Here is an 18,651-nt window from a genome sequence, read left to right as displayed (position 1 = left end):
GCTTGCTTGGATTAGTTTTGCGTTAATATAAATACAATCCAATTTAGTTTTTATTCGTATCAGATTAATCCAATCAAACTCAATTGGGGTTTTTAAAAAAACTTAAATATTCTAACTTATTTTTTTCATATTGAATTAATAGACCGTGTTAACTCTAAACTTGTAAAAAAGATGCTTTTAGTATGCAAGATAAACTATTTTTTTCTTGTTTAATTGTCATTTTATTTTTTCTTTCGATAAGTTTGAATCGGGTCTTTTTACTTGTGAATTCAAGTCGTAATTTAGAATGTACCTCCATAAGTCCATATATATCTATACAAATAAATGTATTATCTGGCCACTACAAATATATATAATGTACATCTCTTGAAAATGGCCTGCCGATTTTTCCTTTTTAGTTTTGAACACATTTCCGAGACCCCATCTTTTTCCATATTCATCTTTTTCAGAGCCCAAGTATTAGTTTTTCCTCACAGTAGACCCAAAATCTACCATTTTCTCTGTTAATTCTTGGGTTTTCTGTTTAATATGTTGGTCTAATATATATTCAGTCTTCACAACTATACCCTGAACTTTAGGTGGGATGACATCTTAACAGATACTAGAACTGAGGGCCACAAGTTCAAATCTCCACTACCTCAGTTTGATGTGAGAGCACCTATTGGTCTGATATATGTTGAACTTTTATCCTCAACTACAATTTACATTTAGATTTGGATACTTGTGCATGTCAATTAGGGTTTCCAACACTCATCCAAACAAAATCAATAAACTATATACTAACTTATCTGGTAAAACATTAATAAAATTATGTATATATATTTTTGAATTGTATGATAATACATCAAGTGTATGTGTGTTTGTGTGTGTGTGTATATATATATATATATATAGACAATAATTATTTTAATTTTCACTATTTTTCAAAATTGGCAAAAATTGATCTACTATTTTTTTTTTTTTTCTGTTGAAATATATTGGATCTATATGTATGGAGAGCGAAATTCATATTATATAAAATTAATTCACTTGTATTAAATTCCAATCTACTGCACTTAGATATCACTCAGTTATATTATTTTTATTAGATGTGAGACTTTAATCTTTAACATTCTTTCTCAAGTATAACTATTATAAGTTGTTATACTTGTATCAGGATCACTCTAGGGTTGTTAAGTCAAGATCACTTATATTATTAGGCCCACCCATTTGGTTTTTGGGCTTTAGTACCATATCAAAATATATTAAATTTATAATACGATCTAATCTATTATAGTTATATATCATTCACTTATATTGATTTTATTATACGTGAGGTTTTGGTTTCCAACCTTTTTTATTTTGTCAACACCTTTAAGAAACTAGCTAGCTAAGCTAGCCAATTAGAGATCATATATATAGATTTCTAGAAAATTAAGAAACTTAATTACATGACCATATGATATTGTAATTCAATTCATTAAAATAATTAAATATCTAATTGATAAATTATTTTCCAACAAATAGATATTTACATATTAAATTTTGGCTTCTCTGGCCGCCCTTCTGGACTTTCTACAGAGTTCCTGAATTGTGAAATCTGTTGTCCATATATAGACAAATAATTTTCCTGACAATGGTAGTTTGATTAGGAAAATGAAAAGATATATACCTATAAATTTCTCCCACGATTATATTCTTAAGATTTGTTTAACAGTTGATGAGGAAAATCATCAATGGCTGACTCTGATTGTGGCTTTAGCTTCAGTATTCCTCTGGCTTGTTGCTTCTCCTCTCGGGAAGATGTAAGTATCATTTCGAAGAAATTATACAGGAATGAAATAATTATTAAACTCGTCTTGATAAATAATTTTATTGTTGTGTCGATGAAACACAAAGAAATCAGAGAAGAAATCGAGGCTTAAGAAAGAAGAAAAGGCGAAAATACCTGAGAGCAAGCTTGAAGAACAAAATTTACAGGTGATTAATTTTTAATTTTAATTTCAATTTTATTCTCATTAAAATTAGAAGTGATTAGTTTTTTTTAAAGCTTCTGCTAATTAATCACTCTGATGAAACTGCGAAGACTAACGAGAAAGAATCGGAGAAGAAATCTGAGCCCATAGTGAAGGAAGACAAGAAGGGCGAGAAAAATAGTGATGAGATTGAACTCGTAGAAGATAAGACATCGGTAAGATTTTGCAATTGAAAGTTACAAGTGTTTTTTTTCCCTTATCTGCGTATAATTTAATTATCAAATATAATTTTAAAAAATCGTAAGTTTTTTTTTTTTTAAATATTTTTTATCTTATCGTGACGACGAAAAAAATTTGAAAGCCAAATGAAAAGGAACCGGAGGTAAAATCTGAGCCAACGAAGGAGAAGTTACCTGAGATGGCTCCCGTAGAAGATAAGTCGCTGGTAAAATTTTAATAGCCGTGTAATTTTTTTTCTTCAGTAAACTTCATTTTTTGATTGATTTCATCAGTTCATGGCTATAGCTGTGAATAATTCCGTGTCTTTGTTTATATAGGAAGACAAGAAGGAGAAAGAAACTGAAAGCAAGCTTGGAGCAGATGATAAGCAATTGGTAAGTTGATTAATTTGTTTGGTAATGTTTTATTGCAAATTGTTTGGCAAAATGAATTTGAAATAACATAAAACAAGACACTGCAAGAAGATCAATTTGTGCTGATGTCAGAACCCGATTTATCGGGATGGTACACCACGGAATAATGGTGTGTCCGACACACAAACATGTGTCATATGGCAAGAATTGGTGTACCTTAAAAGCATCTATTTTCTCTTGCTCAATGTCATGACATCGAACATATGTTGGCACTTGATAAGGGTCGGTGCAAAGATGTCAGTGGGCTATATTGGTACTAATGCAGTCCATCATACTAAGGGGTTGGGTCATATCTAGATTTATTACAATATAGATCTAACGAGTTATTCTATTTACAAATCAAATTATAAAAAAGGGTTTGAGTTCGGCCTTTGGGTCGGTTTGACTACCTTGTCATAGTACATTTGCCTTGATGGTGCTAAGCTGATGCTGGCACCGGTTTTTGTGTCAGGGAAGGGGCAGCCCCTACTCAGAAAATTTGTTTCTTGGTGCATGTTGATATTTTGGTGGTTAATGGTACTAAGTTTTTTGCAATATGATCATCATGTTTTTCTTTCTGTGCTTCTTGTTGATATAATTTTGATGTCACGTAAAATGGAATCGGAGAAGAAGGAAGAAAAGAACAAGGAGACGATCAATCAAATTGAGAAGAAGGAAGAAGACAACAAGGAGACAATCAATCAAATTGAGAGTCAGCAAGCTAAGTCCAAGAAAGAAAGCGGCAAAGGAAACTCAAAAGAAAAGAAATCAAAGAAGAAGAAACCATTTGAAATCTCGCTCAATTTAAACTTTGGTTTTTGATTCTGAAATGCAAGAAACTTCGCCAGAAAATGACTCAGCACAGCAATTTCAGCCATAAAAGAAGGCAAAGTCATATATTATTGTATCCCATGTTTATATAATCTTTCAATTTCAATTGGACAGACAGACTATAAAGTCTAGAATCAAGTTGGCTTTGTGTATTCAGATTTTTATAATAGATGTTACTTATTATAGTTTTAATGTAAATAATTATTCATATATAATAAGAATTATGTTTGATAGTCTTAATCAATATGTACGTTTTGAGTATATTATTCCATTTTTCATCATTCAATATTATATATTATAAGTTTTTCGTTTAAAATATAACACACTTTATTCAAGCCAGCAACCTTGCTATTAAAATCACATGTGCGACAACTTAATTTCTTAATTGGGAAACAGGTATCCAACTTGGCATGATTTTTGTAATCTATCGAGCGTTAAACATCAAAGTTAAAATATGAATTCAAACTATCAATTTGAATTAAATTGAATTATGAATTTAAATTAAATTTAAAATCAGAATCATTTTTATTTAAATTATCCTTCATTTTAATTTTATAAATTCAAATCAAATTTAAATAGGGTATTTTTTATTTAATTTAAATTAAAAAAAAGGCCATCTGTGTTCAATTACATAGGCCCCACCCTTTTATCAACCGGACTACCTCTTGCCGCCAATTGGATTAATTTTCTCTCGTGTTAATTATTCAAAAAGTCACAGTTCCCGACAAGTTGGCACGTGCTTTTTCCTAACTCAGTTGCGTATCCATTTTGACTTTTTATGCTACACTCATCATCCAACGGCCACAATAACCTTTTCTCAAAAGCAGGAACAAATCTCAACCCTTTATTCTCTGATTTATTAGCCCTCACTTCACTCTCCTCGCTCCACTCCTCTGTTTTCTCCCTTTTTGAACTCACGCTCCACTCGCTTCTGCTCTCTCGCCGTCGAAAGCCCCCTTTCGTCCTTCGGCCGGTCGGAAGCGGTTGAGTGGTCTTCCTGGAAGGCTCTTTATTCTCTCAGATCGCTTCCGGCGGTTCGATCCGTCGATTCTAGGTTTGTTTCGTTGCTCGCTTTGGGTTTCTACTTAATTTTTGAATTTTCGGGGGCTTTTGTTAAATGAGAAGTCTTGTTTGTTTAAAACTTTGATTTTGCTTAGTTATAATTTAGTTTATGTTTAACTTCAGTTAATTTCACTGATTTAATTTAGTTTTTCGTTAATTTCATAAAGAAATTATTTTTCTCTAATTAGACAAAGTTAAATGTTGGTGCCGGTAAAGGTACCGTGACACCGATGTTGTCATGGTTATCATTGTTAAATGTCTTGTAACACAGTAGGACCATGATATTTTAGTTTTCGCCCTTAAAATTTGTCTTATGCTGTCTTTTTATTATTTTCGAAGTTCAAATTTCTGATTTTTTTTCCTCAAAAATAAAGATAAACTTGGATTATCTTTTATCATAAATTATTTTTCCTGGATTCAGAATATCAAATGAAGTTTTTTTTTTTTTAATCTAAAGGATAAATCGGTTTCAGAAGAAATAGGAGAATCTTTGTACTTTGTATTTAAGTGGAATCGAATCTTTCTGGGAAGATATTAAATTTGGAGGGTGAGCTTACATGTGCTTGTCCATTTTTGTTATATTAATTTTTTTTGGTGTGTGTAATAGCTTAAGTGCTAAGTATTAATATTTTTTACTTACAGGAGCTGACTCGGTATTTGAAGAAGATTTGTAATGGCTGGAGAAAAGATCACCGAGAAAGGTAGCTTTTATTTCTTTCATTGAGTTTTTGTTTTGTAGTTGTTGCTGAAACTGGGGTTGTGTGGTTTGGTTTATAGGGATTGGATTCTGCTTCTAAAAGGTTATATTGTTGAAATGAAGTTTTTGATTCCTATTTATAAAACATTGTAGGGTTATTGCTTAGGGGCTTAGTGTGAAAAGTGAATTTGCTTAGTGGGTTTGGGATATCTCTCTGATATTCCATTAAAAAAAAATGTAGATATTTTTGGATGTGATGAAGAGGAGCTGTTTTATTAACAGGATTCTAACTTGATGCTTCCAGTGTTGAAGAAGTTGATGGTATTAAGGACTGTGAAATTTAGTGAAAAACAAAAACTGGTTATTTCTGTGATACATGATTATATTTGCTAAGTGGGTTTGGAGATATTGCCAGTGTTGTGTTTTTTGTTAGGGAGTTTTTTTTAGTGAAACTATTGTCATTTGTGTTGTATATGTAGCTGTAAATTTGACCTTGTTGACTATCGCAAGGGAGTAGTGGGTCTGTGACTTGGTTTATATGGTTTGGGTTTAGATCCTTTGGGGGTTATGTTGTTGATGAGAGGTTGGTAGTTTCTTATCAAATGTTGTAGGCTTTGCGCAGAGGGGCTTAATGTCACAATCTAAGTTGGTAAAGTGGTTTTGGGAGATTTTTTGGTTAAAAAATGTTGATATATTTATATGTGATGAAGAGGATGAGTTGTTTTGTTAACGACATCCTAATAGAGAGCCAAGGTAAACAGAAGCAGTCACAAAGCAATCCCAATATAATCAAAGGAAACGAGGACAACAAGTAGAGAAAACATGAGTCAAATAATCTAGCAATCAAGTGGAAATTGTATTGAATAATGGAGGAATTACCAAAGCCAACAAGCACAAATGGAAATAAAGGTGATAGAAATTAAAAGAACACTTCATTTGTGGCAAATTCAAGAGTTCCAGAGCCCTCCCACCAATGAGCCAACCATTCAGATTTTCTTTCCTCCTCTCTCAATCATGCCCCCTTTTGAAATCTTTCTTCCTCTATAACTTTCATGCCTCAGGTCGCCAATTATGAACATTGGCCTGACCATCACTAGAATCTTCTTGGATCACAATATGTTGGTTGAATCATCAGGGCTCTATCACATTCAAACTTGATGCTTCCAGTTCTAAAGAAGTTGATGTTGACATATGAAATTTAGTGAAAATTTGGTTACTTTTGTGATACATGATTTTATTTTGCTGAGTGGGTGTTGGAGATTTATGGTTTAGTAATTCTGATGGGAAAATTAACTTTGTTGACTAACCAGATGGCATTTTGTATGTGCTGAGTGATAGAACTGTTTGATTAGTAAAATGGCAAGATGCTGTTCATGGTTTTGAGAAGTTGTGGTAATTAAGGACTTTTGAAAACCTAGTGAAGGTTAGTAACCTCTGTGATAAGTGATTTTATTGTTTTGGTATATTGAATTTTTTGAGAAATTGAAGGGATTTGGATTGTTGGAAATGACTTTTTGATTAACTTGTCTTCTTTACGTCATTTATTTGATTATAGTTATGAGATTTTCTTTTTCAGTTTTTATTATTTTTTCACTTAAGCATGCATACATTGAATGTATCTTTTTGAAGTTCACTGGATCATCATACTTATGGCATGTAAGTGGGAAGATTATACCTATAACATAGATTGAAATAACTAGAGTTTTGATTGTCAAACTCGATTACTCTGGAGTGCTATCTTAATTTGCTTCACAGACTTGATGATGATATTGAATTTATTTGTGCATGTTTATAGAATGGTTCCCCTTTTTTCAGTTTTCTAGTACTTTGACTGCAATGTACAAATCTAATCTTTTTTTGGTTTCTTTTACGTTATGTTGAATAGATCAGCCATTGGCAACGGAATCGAAGTCAGATACCATCAATAAATCAGCTGAGCATGATGTGGTGTGTCTCAAATTATTTTTATTCGTCACAATGATCATAGAACATATGTTTATTTAAATTAATTGGGAAGAGATCAATTTGGCTTTATGTAATTAACATTCTTTGATAAATTTAAATTCCTGGCTATGGACTGCTGGTTAATACTGTGTGAATGTCATTCCATTTGCAAGTGTATGCTTCATATATGAATAGGAAAACTTCAAACTGTTTCTCCTTGTAAGTGATGCTGATTTTGGTAGAAGATAATGCTTATTGCTATTGTTACTTTTTGTGTATAAATATTCAACAACATAAGATTTTTTTTCGTTATGGGGTATGATGTTTACTGCAAAAAAGTAATAATTGTTGAATTTGCTATCAATATTTCTTCTTTTATTTTCTTTTACGTTTATAATATTTTAATCGTTTCTTTGCAGACTTCTGGAATCAATGGAATACCATCTGAGTTAACATCCACCATGGCTTCCTTAGGGAATGCACCTTCTAGCAAGAAAGGTGAGACTAATGAAGAGTCAGCTGGAGAGCTTGGTGCTCGCAATCAACCTACTATCTTTAACAACTATTTGTACCCAGGTTAGATATTGAAATAATGATTTGCAGATCAATTTGGGTCTATATTACCAGTCTTGTAGTTGGTTGATTAAAAAATTTATTAAGACGTCTTCAAAGTTGATTGGTATATGCACTCTATAATGCTACAATCAATTATTAATATTTCACCTAAATATGATGAAATCAAGGCCCAAAGTTTATTCTGAACCTTCTGGATGATGAATGTATGGAAAGAGGCTTCTAACAGGAAATGTGCTTTACTTTATTCTAAATGCTAGTTTTTAGTATTCCATGTTTATTCTTGGTACATTAAATCTTAAAGTCATTTTTTGTAAGAAAAGAATATTCGTACGAATGGTATTTGTATGGCAAATTTTTGAACCAGCTTCAGGCCTTATCCCCATTGTAGTATCTATAAACTTGTTCATATTGCCCAAAACTGATATGGAGGTTTCTTGCAGCTTTTACTATATATTATATGCAAAACAAATGTTCCTTTTAATCCCCTTTGCTCGTTGGGATTTAAGGTCTTTTGTTAATCTAAATGTAGCTTTCATTGGGACATTCAAGTTTAAACTTACAAATTTATGACTGTCATGTTGCAGCATACAGTGGACCCTTCACTCAAGTGGACAATAATGGATTTTTTCATACAGATGCCTCTCAAACGGTATGTTCTGCCACCAGCTACTTTTTGGAATTCATTGGCTACATTTTGCAATATTATGTTTTTTTAATGTGTTCCTGTTACATTCTGTTGACATCTTAGCACTCTTATTTCTATAACGGGTGGTTGCTCCAGGGTATGCAATCTGACAATGGCTCACTTATCTATTATCTTCCTGGCTACAATCCATATGGGACAGGAGCTATCATTGGTGTGGATGGGCAATGTGTTGGTCAACAACCATATTTTTCACCCTCAGGGTACCTCCAACACCAGGCTATGCCATGTTATACATGGGATTCAACATATGTTGGAGATGCTCAAAATGGAAATTCTGCTGGTTTTGGAAATGCAAAATATGGTGGCTCTGCTGCTTATGGAAAGTCGAATAGCTTTAACTATATGAAAACAAATGGAAATGATGCTAACAAATTTTCTGAGTCTTCATATGCACAACCTATGAAACCACTAAGCAAGGTAACCATATTTCAACTCATAGCAGAATAATCTATTCATTTCATGGAATCATTTGATGAAGTGCTTGATAGTATTGTCAATCTTTAGCAAAATTCTGTTAACTGTTGAACAGAATGATTATCTAGGATTTATATACTCATGGTTACCAGGACATGAGAATAGACTTAGTCTTTCATTTCAGTATCATTTGTATATGTTAAGATGTCTGATGTAATGATGAAGATAACTGTCTTATTGACTCGATAGAAACATTGATTTAATCTTTACCTTAGAGCAGTTTTCTTTTTTCATTTTTCCCATTCATTCTTACACTGAGTTTTAGGCTTTTGGCTATATAAACTTCTTATAGGTTTTGACCATAATAAACTTGTAGGTTTTTGGCTATGACATTTGTGAGGCAGAAACCTTTACACTAATATTCACTTTAATGGAATTTTCTCTGCACAAAACATAAGAAGTTATTATTATTTTTAAATGGGTGCCTTGTATTTATTGTACTTTGTGGATCTACTTGTGCTGTTATTGAATTGTAAATATTATGTTTTATTTCAATTGAATGTTTATGGAAACGGAATTTTGCAGATATCAGTGGAATTCCTGAGCTTTAAATGTTTTGATATTATGGACCTTTCATCTTGCAGTTGCCTCAATTGGGTTCTGATTTCACAGCAGGCCTTTTGAAGGAATACCCTTCCATGGGAAAGTACTCATCTTTTGCTAACCAAAAACAAGGTCTTTACCCACATAATGGTTTGGTGAACTACAAAAAAAATGGGAGGCTGTGGAATGGAAATGATAGATATAATTCCAGAGACAGGTTCAGCAGAAATGGTGATTTGGAATTGGCAGTTGAACTAACTCGCGGTCCAAGGGCCCATAATAAGAGTGCCCCCTTGGACTCTTCAGTTAAGAAGGAAGAGTTGGGGCTAGCAGGACATAGAGATCAATATAACTTAGCAGATTTCCAAACTGAGTATGAAAAAGCAAAGTTTTATGTCATCAAGTCCTACAATGAAGATGACATTCATAAGTGCATTAAGTATAATGTATGGGCAAGCACTCCAAATGGTAGTAAGAAACTAGATGCGGCATTTCATGAGGTAGAACTGAAAACAGGTGAAACAGGAACAAGATGTCCTATCTTCCTCTTTTTCTCGGTAAGAGTAATAATTATTCTTATGCAGCCTTCATTGAAACTACATGTTTCACTTATCATATGTACCATTTACATAATATATTATGTCGTAGCTAGAAGTTCCATAACTTTATCAATCTTTTTGCTCTTCTTTTTTTGGTTACTGGCATGTGATTGTATATTTACTGTTGAAAATTTTGAGGATCGCTGTCGATCTATTTCTCTTTGTATGAGTTGTCCACCTAATTAGACTATTCTATTTCCTTCTCCCTGAATGACTTATAATTGATTTCAGGTCAATGGAAGTGGACAATTTGTTGGATTAGCTGAGATGGTTGGGCAAGTGGACTTTAACAAAGATATGGACTTTTGGCAACTTGACAAGTGGAATGGGTTCTTTCCAGTAAAGTGGCATGTAATAAAAGATGTACCTAATGCTCAGTTACGGCACATTATTCTTGAAAATAATGAAAATAAGCCTGTAACCCATAGCAGAGACACTCAAGAGGTATTTAGGCTTTTATTTCTCTTGGTTGACGGCATTCAAACCATACATGCTCGGAATTCTGTATATATCTTTTAATCTTGTTTCTTTATTTTTCTTTACCTTGAGCTGATGGTATATGGAACTTGTGTAGAAAGCTGAAAGTCAATTGATTTATGCTCCCTGCTTGTCAAGATTTTTCTTTTATTTTATGTAATATTGCAAGAACTTTGTTCATTTAATCATCTTAACCATGTATATAATATTATATTTGCTTACAACTGTTGGGATGAATGGTCCAGTTGTTTTGAAGAAGATTTGCATCCAGCCTATGTTAATTAATGTTTTGATTGGCTTTGCTATGAATTTCAGATTGGGTTACAGCAAGGGCTAGAAATGCTGAAGATTTTCAAGAGTTACACATCAAAATCATCATTGTTAGATGATTTTAACTTCTATGAAACTCGAGAGAAGTCTCAAAATGTCAAAAAGAGCAATAAACCAGTTACCCAGAGGATTAAAGATGACGGTTTCCCAGTAAGTTATCTTTTATTTTTTCTGTTCAATTGGAAGTGCATACGGTCATATTCTATTAAATTAGGTTGACTAACATCTAGTTACTTTTTGTTTAAAGTGGACTTGAATTTGTGTAACCACATACCCATTCTGATCTAATTGACCCAAGTACCACTGCCATTTTGGAAGCATTATCTTCAGCTTTAAAATTTCTTCTGCTATTCAGGTTATTTGAACTTACATCGAGCGTGTGTTTTTTCCCTTTGCAGAAGCAGGTAAAAGTGGAAGAGAGGAATTTTGAAGAGTCTCTGGTCAATCTCACAAAAAACCTCTCCCTCGGTGCATTGCCCACCGAGTAGATGGGTGGTCTAATGAAATCGATAGAGAGCTCTGTTCCTTCTGTTGCTGCTGCGCCATAAGAATTTTTTAGCTTTAAGATTCTAATAGTTGTAGCAGCGATTCTTCCCTTTTCCATCTGTCTTTCTTTAATTTTTAACTGATGGTTTTTATTTGGGTTCAAGGGCCATCGGCCACTTTATAGCTTTTGTTAACGAGTAAGATTTAATAGTATAATTGGATTTGGTTTCATTTTCCATAAAAAAGAATAAGAATAAAATAGGTTGCCACTTTGTGCTTGAAATTTGTTTGTATTCATGATCTTTCTAGTTTTTGCTTTCTCTTCGCCAAAGAAATTTATTTTGAGTTATGGGAAACAAGAGACGAAATCATGGAAGCAGAAGTCTGCATGCATTGACTCCACGGGTTGGCAAAATTAATAGGGTATTAAAATTTTTAACTGTAAAGCTTGTTCTGGTCATTGTATTCTAGCTTTACTTGATCAAATATGGACGGAAAACAATCTGTATACGACATAAATTCTATTATAATCTCTAATTTCTCATTGAAAATGGTCATTGCACCAAAAAAAAATTTGTATTCTTCAAACTAAAAATTAAAAAGGCCACTGAAATGAGTACAAACTCATTTATATAATAATATATATTGAGATTTTCATACAAAAATGCAATGTCAAACTAAAAATGATTTGGAGTATATGATTCATAAACTTAGAGCTCTTGAAAATTTTGAGGATTATAACTAATGATATATAAGTTTCTCTCTTTCTTTATTTTTAATAAAATGTATATGACTTTGAGCAAATAATAAAAAATTAATGAAAAAAAAAACGGCTAAATGCATAAATTCCATTAAATATTAAAAAAAAAAGTGTTTTTTTATTACTTTAAATTTTAATCTTTTGCAAAACCCTTCAGGGCGCCAACGTTCAAGGTAGAGAAGAGAGCCCCGTCAAAACCCTTTACTCCTCATCATTAAGGCCTGTTTGGAGGGCGAGAAAGTGAAAGGAAGTAATACTCAATGACAGAAAATCCAAAGCAGTCTCTTAACAACACTCCTGAATCTTCTCAACGGCCTGTAAAGATCCAAAAAACCGTGGAAGATCAAACCGACAACAACACAGAACAAAACCCAGAAGAAGAAGAAGTAAATATTCCAAAACCCATGAACCAAAACCCTAAACTTCAACGTTATTTGGTGGCTATTGAATATATGGGGACCCGGTTCTCTGGTTCCCAGAAACAGCTCAATTGCCGTACAGTGGTTGGCGTTCTTGAGGTAGTTTATTAGAGCTCTCTCTATTTGGTTTCTAGAAATTAAAAAAATTTAACTTTTATTTTGTTTTTTTGGTTTAGATTGAGTTTATTGGGTCAGTTAATTAAGAAATGGGATATGTTGAATTAGAGGGGGTTGCTATAGTGTGTAAAGTCTTTGGCTTTTAAAGTGCCTTAAAAAATGGCAATGATATAATCGGTAATGTTACTGCCTTTGTTCAGCCCTTGTACTATAAAATTTTCCCAGAATGATTTTCTTGTGGGATAATAGTATGTGCCAGTATTTTGGTTATAAGTAACTTTTGGTTTCGGTGGACTATAAAGTAGTTACATGTATTGGCAATGAATAATTGTCTATGGTAATAAGCATGGCCATATGTAACCAAAATATCTTTAATTGTAACAAACATAAATTCGGGAACTTTGCCAGACCTGTATACATCCTTTCTCCCTTCTGTCAAGGGTCTGATGCAATATCTTGCTTGGTAAATGTTACCGTACTGATATTTTAGTTACTTCTAACTATAGATTAGTCGCTGTAAATCTGTTGAAGTAATCTTATAAATGATTTTTTAGTAGGTAATATACGTAGTTGTTTTATATCAATAGGTATTACGTGTAACTAAAAATATTGTTACTCGTAATTAAAATATTGATGTGGTAAAGTTCCCGGGTGGTTATGGTGGTATTATCGTTTCTCTATAATTATCTGACTTATAACCTCGCCGGTTAATATTTTAAAGCAGGATGATTTTAATGCTGGTATGATGTTTTATCCTACAATTATTATAGGGTTTATGTTGCACCTAAAAGATAAGAGCATTATTCCTTGAATATTATCAGCCAGGGTTTTCATCTGGGTTTTGTAGCAAGTCCTTGGAGAGGGTCTGGTATACCATATAGCATTATAACATATGAAATCTATAATGTTTTTGTTTTGTTTTCCTTTCAAAGATTGAATTATAATAGATTTAGTTTTGTCTGATCAGGAGGCATTTTATAAATTTATTGGGCAGCCAGTTTCAGTTTCTATCTCCAGTCGAACTGTAAGTATATAAATTTGTTGCTTCATAGCTATTATTTTAATGCTTTATTTGATTGGGTTCATGATACAATGGTATGGTTTTCTTTCGGTAGATTTTGAGATTTACGAGTGTTTTGCAAGATTTAGTGATACTTTTCATAAATTTGAATGCCATTTACAATGTAAACATTTGCATGCAATCGATTGCGCATATGATACAATTACTTAATTCAATGACAACTTTCCTCTTGATGCTGGTGGCATATGATTATGTCTCATTTATAATCAAGCCCAATTGGGTGATGAAGAATATCTTAAATTCGTATTAGCTGCTCATTTCTCACTTGTTTTTCTCCTTTATTTTCATCTTTTCTATCTTTTTTGCATTGATCTAAATTTCAATTATTATCAAACCTAACATGGTTTTTTGAAGAATATTCAAAATTTTCTCAGCTGCTTGTTTCTGCAGCTGTGTTCTTTATTGCTTCTGCTTTTTTGCATCATTTCTGTGTTCATTCAAGAACTTACCATCCCCTTTGAGTTGATTCATCCTTTCTCTCATTTTCTGTTCTTCTAAAGTTTCAAAATTGATACATTATTTCCACTTAATTAGTGATTCTAAAAATGTTCAAAGGGCTAAATGGAAATGCATGCATGTATCCAAGATGTTGAGCAAGTTGCAACCTATACAGGTGAAACGAAGAAGTGCCTTAGAAGCTTTAAAGTCGATAGCCTGACACTTTTAACTGTCGGATAGTACCAATCAGAAAACTGTTTGTATATCTTTAATGTCCTTAAACCAAAACTCAAATAATCTGACCATGTTATTGAACTTGTGTACCCTGGAAAGTCCCTGCTACTTTTTGTGTCATGGAAAACTAATTGCTGCATGGTATTGAGCATGTTTGTTGGCAAGAATGCTACTAATATTTTATTTCCTTTGAGAGTGATTTAGCACATATCAGAAACACCATTTCCACATGGCAAATAGAAGCTGTAGACAAATATCACCCCAAATCTTTGAGATGTGCATGAAAACAATTTTTAGATTCTTGTTCCTATAGGATGCAGGGGTACATGCCTTATCAAATGTTTGCCATGTAGATGTGGAGCGCATTAGCAAAAGGAGGCCGGGTGAAGTGGTATGTTACCTTTGAATTACCATTCTTTTACTATTCTTGTTATTTGTGTATAATATATATATATATATATATGACACAATATTTTAGGCTATTAGTTTTTAGCACTTTTGATGGTTAAGATTCAATTCAGCTTGCAGATTTGATGTACTTTGATAGGTATATAATTCAAATAAAATCTCAGCCATTAAAATGCTTTGATCTTTTAATAATTTGTTTATCAATCTCAAACAACTATTGTGAAAAAAATACCTGACTTTGGATCGTATTCTTGCTGAAAATCTAGTGAATAACATAAATTCTCAGAAAATAAAAAACTAACATAAAATTTCAATTTTACTAAAAATTTGGTTTTGGTAAAGCCATTAACATGGACAATTGAATCTGTATTAAGTAAGCAGTGTAAATAAAAAATATTCTCCCTTCTACTTTTCCTTCAAATGAGGTTTAATTTGATTGTTATTTGAAGGAATATGGTAAATTGGAGGAGACTAACTCTGTTGGGGTTTTGGTTAGAGAGAGAAGAAAGGTGGAGTTAGTTTGTTCTGGAATATCACAATCTTACTATTGCCATTTTATATGTTATTTATTCCATACCAATGGAAATAAATCCTGTTTTGGACATTTCAACCAATGAAAGTCTCACCATTTAATGATATACAAGTCTTGTACCTTGATCAATACAAATCACAGTGAATATTTTGTTTGAGAATTTGGTTTCTGTATTGCAATTTACAAATAAAGTCCGTAATAAAAGAAAAACGAAACTCCTAAAAAATTACTTAAACATCCTAAGTAGATACCCCTGGCAATGAAGTGAATTGATTTTGTCTCATCTCAAACTGTCATTATTTCTCTCTGCTTTTATATCATTCTCAAATCATTATTTTCATCTCCTTTGAAATGCAGTTACTGCCTCATGAACCTACTGTGGTTAAAAAAGCTGTGAATCATTTCTTACAGGTGTGTATTCTAATGATCCTAGAATTAAATTAAGGATAATATTGTGGCTGGTTCCCTTTCAAGTGTCCATTCATAGTACCACATGGAGATTTGACAAATATTTAATTTTTGTTTAAATTGTAAGCGTGAAGGTGATATTATGGTAACTGATGTTCAATGTATTCCACCTGACTTTCATGCAAGATTCAAAGCTCAAGAGCGAACGTAAGTATTCCTGAATTGAAGTTTTTGGCTTCTTCCACCTTTTTGTTGTATTTATTTTTTTGGTTACCACCATTCAACTTGAACACAGATTTTAGATATATGCTGCCAAGTAGCCACCTTCTCTAACTATTGAACTGTGCTTTGACATGATTTTATAACTAATGTCACAGTATACATTTCTGAAAGTTGTGGTGAAAATTACTTTAGGTACTTTTATCGGTTATTGTCTGGGCCAGAGCCTTTGTCTATTTTCGAGAAAGACCGGGCATGGCATGTTCCTGAGGAGCTAGATCTTCATGCTATGCAGGTTTGTTGACTATTATGTGCACAGAAATTTATTTAATCTTAGGTTTACCTGAAAACACAATTTGGTTAATATTGAATAATACAGGAAGCATGCAAAGTTCTTCTTGGGCATCATGATTTCAGCTCCTTCAGGGCATCTGGCTGCCAGGTTCTTTCTCAACCCTTATTAGGTAGTTTTAATTTTTTTCGTATCTATCTGGTTTTCATTTGATATTAATTCTATAGACAATTGGTTGTGTATTTTTCTCATCTTTTGGCTAGCTAGACCATACTAGCAAAACTGAAAATCATCTTACTTCTAATTTGTCAAATTTGTGAGATCCAAACCATCATAAGTTCAATCTAAGCAACATGAAATGAGATTAAAATAGAACATTTTATAAATCTTTTCGTGACTGATGAGTATCATTTTGTGAAACTTGCTCATTGAAAGTGTACTTCCAGTAACAAGTGTACACACACCATATTGGTACCTCAGATATCTGAGCCAACCAATATATAACTTGATTAAATTTTCTCTTTTGTTTTTTTTTTTTGGGGGGGAACGGTGGTGCTTTCTACAATACTTGAACATATGGTTTCTTGAGCTAATAGGATATGTAAATCCTTTACTTTATTATTTGTAGGCAAACTCGCCAATAAGAACAATAGACGAGCTTCATATCAATGAGGTGATTTCAACTCAATTTCCTTCCAATACGGTGAGGGAACAAAATAACATGAAAAAGGAAGATTCCTGTGTGAGTGACTCCATCAGTTCTGCAACTTCAGTGCCTATTAGTTCTATTTGCAACAGTGATACATTAGGGACATCCAATGGTGGAAGTCATTTGGAATTTGGCATAAGGCAAAGGCATCACAACTATGTGGTTAAAGTGCGGGCACGTTCTTTTCTCTACCATCAGGTTGGATCACACTTTTCCACGCCTACTTTTACCAACTTACTTTCTTTTATCTTATTTTTTTATCGCTATTGCTTGTTTTAGTTTACATGATTGCATTTTCTTGTGTCCCATTAGTATTATGACATTATAGCAATTCCCTGATCGCTAGTTGAACAGTTTCAAACTCCCAAGTTTTTGCCTCTTTTCTACAGGTTAGGCTGATGGTTGGGGTACTAAAATCCGTTGGAACTGGAGATCTCTCCGTTTCTGATGGTGAGGCGACTCCTTTGTTATCTTGCATGTCTATGTTCATCAAGAAAAAAGTCATTTATTATAGTCTCATTTTTTAACTAACTTTTTCTGCTTATTTGATGAGAACCATCTCAGTTGAAAGAATTTTAAATGCAAAGACGGTGACTGCGGCAAGTGCCATGGCTCCTGCATGTGGTCTCTACCTTGGACATGTCAAGTATGATCTTCCACAAGAAAGCTAAAGAAATTTCACGTTCAGAGACATTACAGAATTCATTCACTTGTATCAGATTGCTGTTTAAAGTGATTATTTATCATGTGTCCGACAGACAATGCAATTCTGCCAATCACTGCATATTATTCTAGTTTTTTAGGCCAAAAGAGTTATTTCCCTCAGAGGTATAGTGAAATCTCAAACTCATACTCTTCAATTTTCAAAATCCAAACACCCGCCCCACTATGACCGTTCAAATGATTCCAACGATAAGGGTAGGAAGAGGAAAGCGTTAATGACAGAGTGGTGGTTGGAGTGGAAAGAAAAGAAAAACCTAAGAGTGTGTGGGGGAGGGGGAGGGGGAGGGGGGTAATTCCTTTTTAAAGTTTGAAATGTTTAGACAAAGGTAAAATTGTTAATTTTTTAAATTTGAAGAGAGAAATAAAATAAAATAATATATTTTTTAATGCTATTAATAAAATAATGATTTTGTCTTTGATTATGATGGAAAAGTTTAATAGATTTTGAGTGATGAATAAGTGTTTTAGTTTTTAAAAATTGAAGGGTATTAGTTTGAGATTCCAATATATCTTAAGTGGGCGGGGAAATAAGTCTTTTGGCCAGTTTTTTAACATTGAACCTATTTTGATTTAATTGACAAAACCTCCAAATGATCATATGTGCTCATTTACAAGTAAAACTTCCTTCAATAATAAGGTAACATTTAAAATTGTTTTAACTAAAAATACGGCTATTAATCTATTAATTAATTAATTAATTAATTAATTAACTAATTATTTTGGGTTAGAAATAATGCACATAAACACTTTTTATGACAGATAATTTATCATTAATTACAATTTTTATATTCTTATAAAATTAGTAGATCTTACTCAAAGATCTATCTTTAAGAAAGAATTTTGGTCATTACTGAGTTTTCCTTTTCAGTCGGGGATATATACAGTTTAAAATATAGTTGGAGGGACATTAGAAATTGTTGAAACCTAAGGGAGGTAGTTCAGAATAAGCCTAGAATTTACATGAGTCAATAATATTAATTTGTACAATGATATTATTTT

General features: G+C 32.7%; 3 protein-coding genes across 6 annotated transcripts; all 3 read left to right on the top strand.

The window, feature by feature from the left end:
- Positions 1-1,583: 1,583 nt before the first annotated feature.
- On the top strand, positions 1,584-3,658 carry LOC123213204 (serrate RNA effector molecule homolog). Of its 3 annotated transcripts, none has more exons than XM_044632588.1 (6): positions 1,584-1,784; positions 1,879-1,959; positions 2,066-2,170; positions 2,317-2,400; positions 2,513-2,569; positions 3,215-3,658. In XM_044632588.1, the coding sequence occupies exons 1-6, from the start codon at positions 1,716-1,718 to the stop codon at positions 3,407-3,409; spliced, it is 591 nt and encodes a 196-aa protein (XP_044488523.1). In that variant the 5' UTR covers positions 1,584-1,715; the 3' UTR covers positions 3,410-3,658. The 3 variants fall into 3 exon arrangements, with proteins under 3 accessions (XP_044488523.1, XP_044488525.1, XP_044488524.1); XM_044632590.1 differs by having other exon boundaries at positions 1,586-1,784; positions 3,221-3,658; XM_044632589.1 differs by having other exon boundaries at positions 1,595-1,784; positions 3,218-3,658.
- A 639-nt stretch (positions 3,659-4,297) lies between these two features.
- LOC123214539 (YTH domain-containing protein ECT1) lies at positions 4,298-11,595 on the top strand. 2 transcript variants are annotated; one of them, XM_044634361.1, is made up of 10 exons: positions 4,298-4,472; positions 5,123-5,181; positions 7,063-7,124; positions 7,541-7,697; positions 8,282-8,346; positions 8,479-8,820; positions 9,462-9,977; positions 10,251-10,463; positions 10,812-10,976; positions 11,225-11,595. In XM_044634361.1, exons 2-10 carry the CDS (start codon positions 5,154-5,156, stop codon positions 11,312-11,314), a joined length of 1,638 nt encoding a protein of 545 aa, XP_044490296.1. In that variant the 5' UTR covers positions 4,298-4,472; positions 5,123-5,153; the 3' UTR covers positions 11,315-11,595. The 2 variants fall into 2 exon arrangements, with proteins under 2 accessions (XP_044490296.1, XP_044490297.1); XM_044634362.1 differs by lacking the exon at positions 4,298-4,472 and adding an exon at positions 5,009-5,027.
- Positions 11,596-12,200: 605 nt separating this feature from the next.
- Positions 12,201-17,775, top strand: LOC123212985 (tRNA pseudouridine synthase A). Its single transcript, XM_044632269.1, has 10 exons — positions 12,201-12,590; positions 13,576-13,632; positions 14,675-14,752; positions 15,659-15,712; positions 15,837-15,916; positions 16,124-16,223; positions 16,308-16,370; positions 16,849-17,127; positions 17,319-17,379; positions 17,494-17,775. Exons 1-10 carry the CDS (start codon positions 12,333-12,335, stop codon positions 17,598-17,600), a joined length of 1,137 nt encoding a protein of 378 aa, XP_044488204.1. The 5' UTR covers positions 12,201-12,332; the 3' UTR covers positions 17,601-17,775.
- Positions 17,776-18,651: the final 876 nt, after the last annotated feature.

The sequence above is a fragment of the Mangifera indica genome, chromosome 4 (genome assembly GCF_011075055.1).
Source record: "Mangifera indica cultivar Alphonso chromosome 4, CATAS_Mindica_2.1, whole genome shotgun sequence".
Classification (NCBI taxonomy): domain Eukaryota; kingdom Viridiplantae; phylum Streptophyta; class Magnoliopsida; order Sapindales; family Anacardiaceae; genus Mangifera; species Mangifera indica.
Note: the sequence above shows the minus strand (reverse complement) of the source record. Positions and strands in the feature narration are given on the sequence as shown.

What these genes read in the sequence shown, in the direction of transcription:
- LOC123214539 (XM_044634361.1), top strand. Translation starts at nt 5,154, where the DNA reads ATGGCTGGAGAAAAGATCACCGAGAAAG. An exon ending in AGAAAAGATCACCGAGAAAG is followed by an intron (nt 5,182 to 7,062) that starts GTAGCTTTTATT and finishes TATGTTGAATAG; the next exon opens with ATCAGCCATTGGCAACGGAA. An exon ending in CTATCTTCCTCTTTTTCTCG is followed by an intron (nt 9,978 to 10,250) that starts GTAAGAGTAATA and finishes AATTGATTTCAG; the next exon opens with GTCAATGGAAGTGGACAATT.
- LOC123213204 (XM_044632588.1), top strand. Translation starts at nt 1,716, where the DNA reads ATGGCTGACTCTGATTGTGGCTTTAGCTTCAGTATTCCTCTGGCTTGT. An exon ending in TTGAAGAACAAAATTTACAG is followed by an intron (nt 1,960 to 2,065) that starts GTGATTAATTTT and finishes GAAACTGCGAAG; the next exon opens with ACTAACGAGAAAGAATCGGA. An exon ending in GAGCAGATGATAAGCAATTG is followed by an intron (nt 2,570 to 3,214) that starts GTAAGTTGATTA and finishes ATGGAATCGGAG; the next exon opens with AAGAAGGAAGAAAAGAACAA.
- LOC123212985 (XM_044632269.1), top strand. Translation starts at nt 12,333, where the DNA reads ATGACAGAAAATCCAAAGCAGTCTCTTAACAACACTCCTGAATCTTCT. An exon ending in AAAGGAGGCCGGGTGAAGTG is followed by an intron (nt 14,753 to 15,658) that starts GTATGTTACCTT and finishes TTTGAAATGCAG; the next exon opens with TTACTGCCTCATGAACCTAC. An exon ending in AGATCTCTCCGTTTCTGATG is followed by an intron (nt 17,380 to 17,493) that starts GTGAGGCGACTC and finishes GAACCATCTCAG; the next exon opens with TTGAAAGAATTTTAAATGCA.